At 40.1% G+C, this 13696-nt stretch overlaps 1 protein-coding gene across 2 annotated transcripts in view; it reads left to right on the forward strand.

Moving 5' to 3' along the window:
• prdm16 (PR domain containing 16) overlaps positions 1 to 13696 on the forward strand; it is a 734637-nt gene that overhangs the window by 604789 nt on the left and 116152 nt on the right. For both annotated transcript variants that reach the window (XM_080215484.1, XM_080215485.1), the window contains exon 3: positions 8371 to 8505. In XM_080215484.1, the coding sequence (XP_080071610.1) occupies positions 8371 to 8505 (135 nt within the window). The remainder of the gene's footprint in view (positions 1 to 8370; positions 8506 to 13696) is intronic.

Here is a 13696-nt window from a genome sequence, read left to right on the forward strand (position 1 = left end):
CTTCACCAATGGGTTTATGCTCCACCACAGTCACTGACAGAGAATTTAAGGATCAGTGTTGGAGGAAATTAGTGTGGATGGTGACTTTTGGAAGAGATCAACATTGTGCGGTCAGTGATGGAAGAGGCCAGCATTGCGTGGTCAGTGTTGGAGGAGGTTAGTATTGTCTGGTCACTGTTAGAGGAGGTCAGCATTGTCTGATCACTGTTGGAGGAGGTCAGCATTGTATGGTCAGTATTGGAGGAGGTCAGCATTGTGCGGTCAATGTCAGAGGAGGTCAACATTGTGCAGTCAGTGTTGGAGGAGGTAAGCATTATGTGGTCAGTGTTGGAGGAGATCAGCATTGTATGGTCAGTGTTGAAGGAGGTCAGCATTGTGCAGTCAATGTTAGAGGAGGTCAGAATTGTCTGGTCACTGTTAGAGGAGGTCAGCATTGTGCAGTCATTATTGGAAGAAGTTAGCATTATGTAGCCACTGTTGGAGGAGATCGACATTGTCTGGTCAGTGTTAGAGGAGATCAGTATTGCATGCTCACTGATAAAGAAGATTAGCATTTTTCAGCAGTATCTAAGGAAGAGTACATGAGCAATTCTTCTGATTAATCTTCCTCTCTCATTGTCTTTCCTGAAGTTTTCAACAGCCTCAGTAGGATACTGTTCCACTGGCACCAGTCATCATCCATTGCTACCCCAGCATCCTGCAATTGGAACTTTGACCATGAGCCTCAGCAGACTATTCAACTAGAGCTAGAATCAGAATCAAGCCAGATTCTGTCTTCATTTGTCACAAATCAATATATTTTGCAGTGTGAACTCTACTTTCTTCCAAGCCCAAATTCTCTAATTGAATGGAGATCAGGGATCAATCTGTGACATATATCTTAGATGATATTACAAGAATACACTCATAAAATATTTGGAGGAAATTGAAAATAAATTTTAAACATAGTCCTGTATCTTGGTGGTTCAGTGATACTGCAAATTGATAGCTCAGAATATTGCATATGGACTGCAAGAATATAAATTGGTAACCACAATTACCCACACACTGAGAAACTCCGCTTCACTGTGTCTCAATAGGGAAATATCAGTCAAAAGCCATGTGATTCTCTGATAGGTTAGTGGTCCTGGGTTTCTCCTTTACACCACCCAATTACACCACCACTTTTAGAGCAGAATTGCCAATCAATGAGGGAGGGAGTAAGTTGAAGGGCACCACAACAAAGGGGGAATAAAACATCTTTCAGTATGAATCATGAACAAATGCCAGGTAGGTTTTTTTTTATATTTGTCATTATTCAGCTTCTGACATTTTATTTTGCTACCTTTTAACTATTAGAATTAATGGAACCATTAACTGACATCCAACATTGTAATTCACCCATATAAGAAAATCCATGAATGGATTTTTCTTGAATTGTTGAAACAGACAGGTTTGTGAAGATGATGTGTGCTACATGATATGATTGTTAACTAGTTTTAAAACAGAATGCTAACTACATTGTAGCTTTAAAAGTAGTCAACTAATATACCACGGTTAAAAAATTCTAAAATTATCTATCCAACACCATTTTAAAAAGATGCCCTTTGACATTCAATATGCAGTGATGAGCTTTGAACTCATCCAAAATTAACATTTCATTTAATGCAATGTTTACTTGAATTTTAACTTGATGAAATGGATCTGGCAAACAAATTGAATACCATCCTGTATAAATCAGAGGCTTGTCACCAAAGGAGGGAAAGAGCTGGAAGAAAATAGAAAAAAAGGCATTGGAAATTTGGAGATAAATGTGTCAAGACAACTGATTTATAATTTCACTGGAATGTGAGTGGCATCATGGAGTGAGATCTTTCAAAAATCCTGGATTCTAATTAAAAATTACATCTGGCATTTTAGAATGCCATAAAACAGTAGCCTTAATGGTATTTGCGTCATATAAGAGGTCTAATAATATCACAAAGTCACCTCAAAGTTATTCATATCCCTTTAATTCCTTTTGGAGTGCAGTGGCTTTTGGAATTGAGGGTTATGGTGAGCAGGTGGGTAAATGGAGCTGAGTCCACGAAAAGATCAGCGATGATTTTATTGAATGGCGGAGTAGGCTCGAGGGGCCAGATGGCCTATTCCTGCTCCTAGATCTCATGTTATGTAGCCAAATTCCAACCTAAGACTGTCAGGTTGTTTCCCTGATTGTTATTTTGCCATACTTGGAGATTAACTTTTCCCCACTTTAGTCAGCATGTGAAATTTTCCAGCTCTATACTTCATAAGTATGTTCTTTTGACACGGGGGAAAGGTCTCAAAATTCCAGCTCAGAATGCTCAAAGCATAATGTTCAACTCGGGATGTTATCTGCCAAGACATTGCATTTAGAGTTTGTTTAACAAAATGGCACTGACAGCAATTGTAGAAGTTTGAAACCAGTTTTAAAACTAACTGAGAATTTAATACCAGCATGCAGCAGCCAAATATTTTATCAGACCATTCAAATTTAACCAGAGCTTAAACAGCCTTTAAAAAATACTCAACATTATCAAATCCCAGTCACTGTAAATTCTTAAAACAAAACAGATGTACAAAAAATCCTTTGTTATTTCTATTTTCAGATGGCTCAGGTATTGCACCAGTTTTTGTACCATTTGGATCATGTTGTATCGACGTTATATTGCAAGTTTCACTGCCAATTAATATTTCTGGCACTCTAAATACATCATCCTGAAACAGCATGATTTCAAAATAATTAGGAAATGTTTCTATCAACTTTCTTTTAAATGGGACTAGTAAAGGGGTTTTGATAGATTAAACAGAGAGAAATTGTTTCCACGGGCAGAAGGGCTGGTAACCAAGCATGGAAATACCAAGGGGAAGATGGGGAGAATGTTTTCATGAAGTGATTTGTTATGGTCTGGAATGCACAATGGGAGCAGATTCAATGGTAACTTTCAAAAGGGAATTGGATAAATATGTTGTAAAGGAAAAGGTTTTCAAGTTAAGGAGGGAGAACAGGGACTAATTGGAAGGCATATTCGAATAACCTATACAATTGTGATGGACCAAATAGCTTCTGTTTGTCGAAAAAATTACATTAAAGGAAATTAATGTGAACATCCTTTGAAAAAAGATTTTAAAAAGCCAAATTACGTTCATATTGCTAATGTGCCTCTGTGTGAGTTTTTTATTTATCACCTTATTAATTGAACAACAGTATTGTTTAATATGGCACAGATGGTTACTTTTGATGGGAAAAATGTCATAGAACCACAACCCCACCACCCACGCACATCTGCCAACCCTATAGATGGCAGGTCACTTATTTCTATCCAAGTAGTCACAGGTGATACAATGGAAAAGTAAGTTCCTCAAAAAGAAATGTAACAGTGTGCCTATAATGCTAATTTTGAGACATGCTCAAGTCAGAACTAAAATGCAGCTATGGTACAATTGGTAGCTATCTCACCATTGAGCCTGAAGTTGTGGGTTCAAGTTCAACTCCAGGGACTTGATCACTCGTGGCTGACATCAATGCAGTACAGAGGGAATGTGGAAGTGTTGGTGGTTCTATATTTTGTATGAGACATTGTTGAAGCTGCCATCTTTTGGACGAGATATTAAACCAAACAAAGCCCCTTATGACCACTTAGATAGATGTAAAAGATCCCATGGACCTATTCAAAGAAAAGTAGGGATTGAACTTGCTGTCCTAGTTATCATTATCTGCAATCTAAAACACTGAAAATAAATAGTATGGTCCCTCATTTCGCTGCTGTTTGTGGGACTTTTGTGCACATTTACTGTTGACAATTCTCAAATAATTCATTGGCTATAAAGCACTTTGGGACATCCTTAGGTCATGAAGGGTGCTTTCTTTTCTTTTTTGATAAGATCTAGACAAAAGATATGGGAAGAAGACTGGGTGATTTGCTTTGAATCACTGTGCAAGACTATTTTGCTCGACTTACTGCCTGTCAAGTGAAGGTGTATTTACCCTTTCCTTTGAAATAGTAAGTTGACAGGATGTGGTTGTAAATAAATCTCACAAGGTTGAATTATTATCTGAAATCCTGTATTGGGAATGGAAGTTGTGGTGTTGTAAAAAGTACATGGGTTTCCTGCCTGTATATCTGCATTAGGGTCTTCAATTCTGATACTTGTTTCTTTGAGCAGGCGTCTTTCCACCAAAGGGTCTTTGGGGAAGGCTATGCAAACAGATAGAAACAACATCAATAGCACTGAATGCTGGGAGTATTGTTCGGTGCAGTCGGTTAGCACAGTAGGAGCTGGATTTGAATCCACTGAAAATCAAATAGACAAACAGTTCCACTCTCTGCTGACTTCTTGGGATCCTATATGCAATCACTTTCAATCAAGCTCTGATTGGCCATGGCAGAACTTACTATTGTCACATAATGGCAATTTCACTTAAGACACGGAAATGCCTGGTGTGGAAAATGACAACTATCACATTGTGCCTTAATGGGCAAAACTCTTTTTAAGGTTGATGATAAGGTGCTTTACTTTGCACCTGGCTACATTTGATGAAAACATGTGGCAAAATTGGTCAAATGTTTCTTTTCCCCAGTACTGACAACATTTGCCTTGTCAGGAATGTTCTTTGCCTCCCACAAAATAAAGAAGGGAGGGGGAGGCACAAAGGAAAATGAAAAGACAGAATCATCTGGATTGCACAGCTTCCACAGTTGACAGAAGAAATGGGATTGTCTAATTTTGACTGGGATTTTACATTAGTCCCCTGATAGAACCATAGAATTCCTACAGTACAGAAGGATGCTGTGCGGCCCATCAAGTCTGCACCCCCTCTCCAAAAGAGCATCTTAACCAGCCCCTATCCCCATAACTGACTTGGAATGGTTCAGAATAATATTTAATGAAAGAAATGCTTTTATATTACACCTATTACAATCTCCAGATGTCCAAAAGAACTTTATAGCTTAATGAAAGAACTGCTTTTATATTACACCTATCACAATCTCCAGATGTCCAAAAGAAATTTATAGCTGGTGAAATGCATTTGAAATTTAGTTACTGTTGTTGTGTAGGAAACATGACAGCCAATTTGTGTACAAGGTCCGACGAACAGCAATGTGATAATGACCAGATTTTCCGTTTTAAGTGTTGGTTGAGACAAAACTGTTGGCTAGGACATCAAGGGAACTCCTGTTCTCAGCTCTGAATATGGTCATGGCATCTTTTTTGCCCATCTAAGAGCACAAATGGGCTTTGATTTATTGACAAATGACAGCATCTCTGACAGTGCGATTGTCCCTTGGTGCTGCACTGAAGTACCACCCTAAAATTATGTACTGAAAGTGCTGAGGTGACATTTGAGCTCATGATTTTCTGACTTCGAGAGAAGTCTGCTAACCACTGAACCAAGGCTGACACCTAATGTTGAAGGACTGGAAGAAAGTCAGCTGCTTTCCTTCTTGAGCATATGTGGTACCTCATCCAACCAGGGAGGCTAGAGAGGGAAAAAAGAGAAAGGGTGAAACCCATTGACAGTATAATTAACTCAAGTCTGCTTGTTGTGTAACTTCCATTTACTTAGAATTGCAGCCAATTTCAAACATGGGTCAACATGCAGTAAGTCATATTAGTATTGTAGGATATAAAATAAATTCAGCTCAAAAAATGTAGCTAATTGTATCTATTCATTTAGAAAATCCCCTTTTATTAACCATGCCAATCAAAATAAGACTTATGGAAACAACTGATCGCGCTATTTGTAATTAAAATACCAATATTATCATTGGTACTCAATCAATTAGGACACTTCTATGTTCACTGTCAGTTTGCTGTTCTCTGGAGATATGTGGCTTTGTACGTTTATCTTTCCTCCAACCCACTCTTGTGTTCCCGCCTTCAAATCAACCAGCAAGTTGCACGTTTAAGACAGCAAAGCAACTATTTCTTGGAAACGATTTGTAGGCAGGTTGTTTTTTTAAAAGAACTCTCCACTATAAATCATTCTCATTTTATTTGCTAAGTGAGGAGCTGGAAATTGTTGAATTCCCCAGTGCAGGGAGTCAATGCTTAAGGTTGATGACTAATCACTTTGTGCGCAGTCGGGGATTCCAGCCCTTAAGCTAGATTGTAACAATAATTTGGCTTGTTGGTTTCAGTCGAAGAACTCCACAGAGTTTTCCAATTGCTGACCAAAGAAGCATTTTTCTTCTACTTGTTGGTCACTTGCCACAACACACACTAATTACAGACTACTCCATGACCACTGTTTTTTGCAGCTAGATTGGCCAATAGAACACACAACACACATTTTAGCCATGTCTGACCCTTGCGTTGTGCTTTTGTCTCCTGGCCTTTAGTCCTCTTTCCCTGAAGTGAAGTTGCTGACCTCTGGCAAAGTGCATTTGAGCAGCTTGTCTGAGAAATTAAACAGACAGATTTTAATAGCAGGCAGGCCCAGGACCCAATAAACTGGGCCTTGCTCAGACACAGACTCAAAATGATCTTGGATTGGGAGCAAAACACTATCAGGAAGATGATGGTTGTAAGTGTGTGGTTACAAACTGCAACAGCATTCTTTCTTTTTCGATTGAAGTTGCCAAAATGAAGTATTTTTGTAGGTAAATAACAGATGAACATTGTATTTGCCCATGGTACAGAGAATGAAATGCATTGGAGGTACATACTGGAATGGTTAGTTAGGTGAAAACAAAAATCTGTCCATTAGAAATGTACAAATTGACTAAGCAAATGTAAAGATTGTGTATTATTAAAAATTTTTCATGAGAGGGAATGAGTTCCTTTAGCCTTTTATATTTAATATGCCCATCAACAGCCATTTGAAAGCTTAGAGTAGTGAAATGTTGGCTTTGAGGTGATTATATGATAAGCAGATGGAAACTTTTTGGAAAAAAAACCTGACGCTTGCTGTTACTGTTCACATTCAAAAGGGTGACGGAGTTTAGTTACACTGCTTTAATTCTGCCTTATTAGGTTTCTTCACTTAAAACCACATGTGGGCTTTAACCCTGAAGACTCCAGTTGCCTTTAAACATCTTTTATAGCATCAATTTTATATCTGAATAAAAACTGATTATTAAGAGCATTCTCCTGAATTGTATGCGCTAATTTTAAGGAGGACTGGCCATGTGCAAGGCTCTTCACTCCAAAACACAAGAATATCTACATGAATAAATGTTCGCAACCCATCCCTCTGCCCCACCCACCCCACCCCCAACCACCATTTCCGACAATCCTTCCCACTCTCTGAGGTTAGCAGAATTGTCCAGCTTGTAGCCCAGCCATACAGACAAGGAACCCCCAAGGTTTTATCCTTGGTTTGCTCTGTGCATGCCAAGTTCATCCAGGGGTGGAGTTAGAGTAGTCTCTGGGCTAGGGTAGAGAAATAAAGTCATCTCAGATCCGCATTCTCGACTGTTGTACAACAACTGGTGCATCTATGTCAGCATTTGACTGTGACATTCCCTGGTGTTGAACAGTCTGACAACAATCACCCATAAGTGTTGTACACAAGGAGTGCTCGTTTGGATTGCTGGTAGCCATACTGTATCCTTCAGGAGAAGAGGGAGGAGAGATAGTTAGCAAGCAAAAACAATCAGCAGCCAGGCAACTGCTAGATTAGCATGAGCATCTATTTGTTATTGGACTTTAGTTTGTTGCAGGCATGACATTGTAAAAGAAGGTCGATAGGTTAGGCTGGTGAGGAACCTTTCCCACTCAATAAAATGACGACTGATAGACCCACAGGTTTGACTATGCCTGTAGACTAGAACTCTGGAAGGAAGCTCACGATGCAAAGAAACCACAAACTATAGCAGGGAAATAGTGTGCATAGCGATTAGCATTGCTGTCTCACATTCCAGCCTCAGGTCACTATCTGTGTGGAGTTTGTACATTCGCCCCCTACTTACTGTCTGAGTGTTTTCTGGGTGCTCCGGTTCCTCCTACAGTCCAAAGGTGTGCAGGTTAGGCTGAATGGCCATGCTAAATTGACCCTAGTGCAGGGGATTAACAGGGTAAATGTGTGGGATTGCAAGATTGGGCTTGCATTCTCAAGGAAGATTCCTTCTCTTAATTGGCGAGTCTCTAGGTCAAACACCGGGAGAGTGAAGCTCTTGCTTATGCAAATAAATAAAACTTTGAGATTACTTAATACTTCATTCTTTTTGAAAATACTGCAAATACACAGCAGATCCCATCAAACTTCATCAGGTTGTCTTAAAGGTGTGAAAGATCCTATGATATGTTTCCAGCATTTTATATCAGATTGTTGTAATCTGCAGTTTATTTTTACAGAACCATGAAACAGTTTACCTGTTGACTGGGTTACTTAGATGGTACAAATGTTGCTCTTTTGTTTTGCAGATTGTTGACGAGCTGGGGAATGTAAAATTCTGCATTGATGCAAGCCAGGCTGGAAGTGGGAACTGGCTTAAGTACATCCGTTCGGCACACTCTTACAACCAGCAAAATTTAGTAGCATGTCAGATTAATGATCAGGTGAGTTACCTCCATGGAACCAAATCCAGAATCCTGTTTTGGGGCAATTCCCACTGATAGAATGCCAGGTATGAAACCAAATGTAACAGTATGTTTCTAAACCAACATCATGAACACTAACCTACATCTGGAGTCACAAATTTTAAAGTAAAGGTTAAATGTTTCAACAGTTGCATTGAGATGGGAATTAGTAGTAGTAAAAACTGTACTAGGTTCACATGTTTTGTATCCAATCTTCCTCCTGCTCTATATTATGTGTGTTAGCTGCACCAAGGCAGGAACACTGTTAAAAAATAAACTTCCCAACTGGAATATATCCTAGAAATATATTTTTAATTAAAATGGAATTCTTTCTAGAAGAATGAGTGATCTCATTGAAGTGGATAAAATTCTTACAGGACTCGATTGATTAGAAGTGGGAAGGATGTTTCTCCTGGTTAGGTGGATTGTCCAGACTAAATTGCCCCTGAGTGTCCAAAGATCTGTAAGTTAGGTGGATTAACCAGGGTAAATGCATAGGGCTATGGGGATAGGGTGGAAAGCTCTTTCCAAGAGTTGGTGCAAATTTGAAGGTTTGGATGACCTCTTTCTGCACTGTAGGGATACAGTTTTATGGTTGGGAGGGGGGTGTTTGGGACCATGGGACACTCTCTCAGAATAAGAGGTAGGCCATTTAGGACTGTGATGAGGAGGAATCTCTTCATTCAGAGGATGTGAACTTTTGGAATTCTCTACCACAGAGGGCTATGGAGATTCAATCATTCTGCATGCTCAAAGCAGAGGTGGGGAGATTCCTAGATACTAATGACATCAAGGGATTTGGGGATAGTGTGGGAAAATGATGCTGAGGTAGAGAATCAGCCATGATCTAGTTAAATGACAGACCAGGCTCAAGAGGCCAAATGGCCTGCTCCTATATTCCTGTACATTGGTTTGAAAATCATGAGGCCCTGACTGCAAATTTTTTTTAAATGGGTACTGAACATGCTCCTTATTTTCACATTATTAATGCAGAACTACTTTAAACAGACACAATTACAATTATAGGAAAAAGATTTCTGCAGAATCTTAATTCTAGGTTTTCCTTTCTCTTTCAGCTTTTCCCATATTAAATAGGGTCACCAGGATTCTGGTTGATGACCCTTGATATCAACCTTCTTTTTCAATTTTGTGCGTGGTTTTGCAGCATTATGTCTTTCCTGCTCTAACCCTCCCTTTTATCAAACCTTAATCCTGAACAAAAGCATTTCTTAAAATCGTTTGATTTTTCACCTACAGGCACCTACCTGCTCTAAATAGCCACAAAGGGAGCAAAGTTTCTTGGTTGGTTAATATAGTACATATGTGTTCAAACTGTTGTGATGGACACTTGCAGCCTCTAGCATTTGGTCCACAAAGTCCAGACAAGTAAATATGGCAGCCCAGGAGGTTTACTGTGGCTAAGTAAAACCAATATATGAGAACCTGCAGATTTAGAAAGAGCCATTCATCGAATCCCTTCAGTGCAGAAGGAGGCCATTCTGCACCGACTACAATCGCATCCAGGCCTTATTCCCATAACTCCACATATTTATCCTACTAATCCCCTGACATTAGGGTCAATTTATCATGGCCAATCAACCTAACCCGCACATCTTTGGACTGTAGGAGGAAACTGGAGCACCTGGACAAAACCCATGCAGACACGGGGAGAGTGTGCAAACTCCACACAGACAGTGACCAGAAATTGAACCCAGGTCCTTGGTGCTGTGAGTCTGCAGTGCTTGCCACCGTGCCGCCCAGAATCATAGAATCCCTACAGTGCAGTAGGAGCCTCCACTGACAACAGTCTCATCCAGGCCCTATTTCCATAACCCCTCATGTTTAACCCGCAAGTGATTGGTTTAGGTTAGAGGGTCATTGCTTTTTAATTGGTCGGCGCAACATCGTGGGCCGAAGGGCCTGTTCTGCGCTGTAGTGTTCTATGTTCTATGTTCTATGAGAATGTGGGAGGAACCTGGAGCACCCAGAGGAGAAAATGTGCAAACTCTGCAGAGTTACCGAAGGCAGGAATTGAATCTGAGTTCCTTGTGCTATGAGGCAGCAGTGCTAACCACTATGCCACCATGCCATCCCAAAGCACTGTTGCTAATTCCTCCACCACAATAATATGATTTGTCAGCATCAGCAATTTGACTTAGATACAACTTAGTAGGTGCCATAGATTTAAACTCCAGAGGTAGTCTTCCAATCACATTGATATGTATCTCTGCAGAAGATAAAAATCTTACACAGACTAGGTCAGGTGCAAAGCTGGTTTTACACCACCTCCTGATTTTACTACCTATTGAAGTTATCAGAGAGTAATTTTGAGCAGGATGTAAAACCTGCCCAAATATTGGCTGAAATTCCTGTTTTTATACAGATTTGTAGGCCCTATTTGGTTTGCAGGGAGTTGCATAAAGTTTCTCTGGTTGGCATTCATGTTGACTTCCATATATAGAGGGATGTCAGTATTGTCCTGCCAGTGAAGGGCCAGGTAGAAGGCTGTTTTTTTTTACTGCATATTGGTCTAAGCGCCATCTCTGATCATAACTAGTGATTAACTATGAGACAACATCCCACGAAAAAACCTTCAAAGCTCACTGCCGATTGCTGCTTTGGTTGTGCAGTCTGGATGGTGAGTAGTTGGTACTGGGTTCCTGTGAGTGTCAGAGTGAGTTAGAAAGTCCATGCCTGAAAACTGTAGCTGGATGGCAAGGAGAATTTAGAGAGAGATAGCAAATAACAGCAACATGTAGCCTGAGTGTCACCTCCTGCTGAACTTTTTCATAGCACTAAAATTATTTGAGATAGAATGCTGCAACAATAAAATGCTTTGACCTCACTATAACACCCACATAAATATTGCAAAATCTTGCTTTGACACCTTGAACCTGCCCTCGTCACACCTTGCATCTCTGCAGTGCTTCCTTCGTGTAAAATTTGATACAGCACACACTTTTGTCTTGCACTTTAAAAGGCTGCGTGGCCTTCACTCTCCCGCCTCTCTCTGTAACCTCTTCCTGTCCTATATCCCACAATTAAAACTCTAGTTCGACTCCACCCTACGATGCAATGACAGTTCCACTCTCTGCAGTTATGGCTTCAGCAGCTTAGATCCTTATACTCTGAAATTACCTCCTAAACCCGATCACCCAGCCACTCCTAATTCTTTTCCAGTTAGACTACTATTTTCCTAATGTCTCCATGAAACATTATGATATTTATCCAGTTAAAGGCAACATGCAAAGGCCCCTCATTTTGGAAAAAATGTTGAAAAAGCTTTTTTGTGACTTCCAAACTCTTCATTATTTTTTGGCTCTTGTACTGGCAATTTGCAAACAAGCGCTACTTTTAAAGAAATTCACCATTTAGAAAAATGAAAATTCATACAGAAGCATCCCTCAGGATTCAAATCCATTAAATCTTCATCATTGGGATTTTTATTATTTATGTATGAATTAGGGGGAAGGAAACCTGATTTCACGCTGGAAGGTGCAGCCAAAAAGGCTCAGCAACAAGGGAGCTCAGTGAAGCGGCTGAAAGTTGTGCAGTGTTTGAGTCCCAGAGCTACGAGTCACTCGGAGATTGCTGGGCTGAAGCTCTTGATGTTGATTGACCCGCTTCTCTTAGTCAGCAGCAAGGCCAAGCATCTTTGCCAGAATAACAAGTTGCACAAGTGCGCCTGATTGACTAGTAGCTTGAGTAATCCCTGCTTCAGTCGCACCTCCTGCAGATTGTTGAGGGAGTGGGCTAGATGCCCGTTGTGGTAAAGATGACCTTTCTTGGCTGAGTGAGAGTGTATGAGAATGAGAGGGACTTATTTTTTAAATAATCAAAACCTGGAAACTGACTTCAGCACAATAGCTTACATAAACTTAATGCCTTCCTATCAAATTCTCATATATTATATATTGGTGAACAGTTTTGTTAAAACAACGGAGAGATGGTTTGATTACAAATGCATTAGGAATCACCAACAGCAACTTTAGCCTTCAACGGGTTAATTTGACATCAGTGGGTCAGTTCCCGTCTGCATTTGTTTTTGATATCGTTTCAGCTGTAATCTTGCAGCCGACTAAATCTCTTGCTGAAACAACAGTAATAATTGTTGCCCCCACACAATAATAAAGGATGAACAACAGAAGCACTTGCAAGAGGACGTTGATCGTGACATATCTCAGCCAGACGACAAGGAGTCGATGTAATCCAGTGAGAATGATGAATGTAACATCTGCTGGAAAGTTGCAGAGGACCTGGGTGCTCTTCAGAAGTGAGGGGTTCTCGAAGGCCAGCCAGCTGGTAGCTATGAATGGGTCTGTGTGCGAGGTAGCTGTCAGCTCCGAATGATTGATAACCCAGTACTATAAAGTGAAGATCAGAGCCTTCCTCTTCACATTGGACATCTAGAGAGTCTGAGACCATGACATCATACTTTCATATCCACTCAGTCCTTTAAAGTGTCCCTTCAAGGATAGGAAGCAGATTTGTGCCAAACAAAAAAACTTCAGACTTGAATTACCAGTTTAAATTGTGTTAGAGCGAAAATGATTTTCTTGCCAGAAAAAAAGCTACGGAGTTTCCCAGCCTGGCTTATGTCCCAAGTGATTTGTATTTTGCATTTTTAATCCAGAAGTTGTTTTAAAAACCAAAATGTTTTATCAGCAATTCTCTTCATTATTTTATGAAAAGTCATCAACTCAAATTAAAAATGATGTGACCAAATCCGACTTCACCCCTCCCTACCTTTGTACACCTTCTAAGAACTCTGCTTTCCTTCAGTTTTGATCTCTTGTGCATCCCCAAGTCCCTTCACTCCATTATTGGTAGCCGTACCTTCAGCTGTTTAGACCCTAAGCTCTGAAATTCCCTTTCAAAACCTCTCAATCTCTCTCCCTTTCCTCCTTTAAGATGCTCCTGAAAACCTACCTGTTTGACTAAACTTTTGGTCACCTATCTAAGGTCGCCTTCTTTGGCTCAATGTCAACCTTTTGTTCAACTGTAATCCTGTGAAGCACCTTGAATACTTTTGTTTGTTTAAGGTGCTCCAAAAGTGTAGATTGCCATTGTTGATAAAGATGATTGGTTGAATAACAGTTAAATTATTCGTTATGATTAGCCTGACAACAAGGTCTGAGATGAAGACTGGAAGATTACTGTCCCACCTGCC

This window comes from Carcharhinus amblyrhynchos, chromosome 30 (genome assembly GCF_965287045.1).
Source record: "Carcharhinus amblyrhynchos chromosome 30, sCarAmb.v2.hapA, whole genome shotgun sequence".
Taxonomy (NCBI): domain Eukaryota; kingdom Metazoa; phylum Chordata; class Chondrichthyes; order Carcharhiniformes; family Carcharhinidae; genus Carcharhinus; species Carcharhinus amblyrhynchos.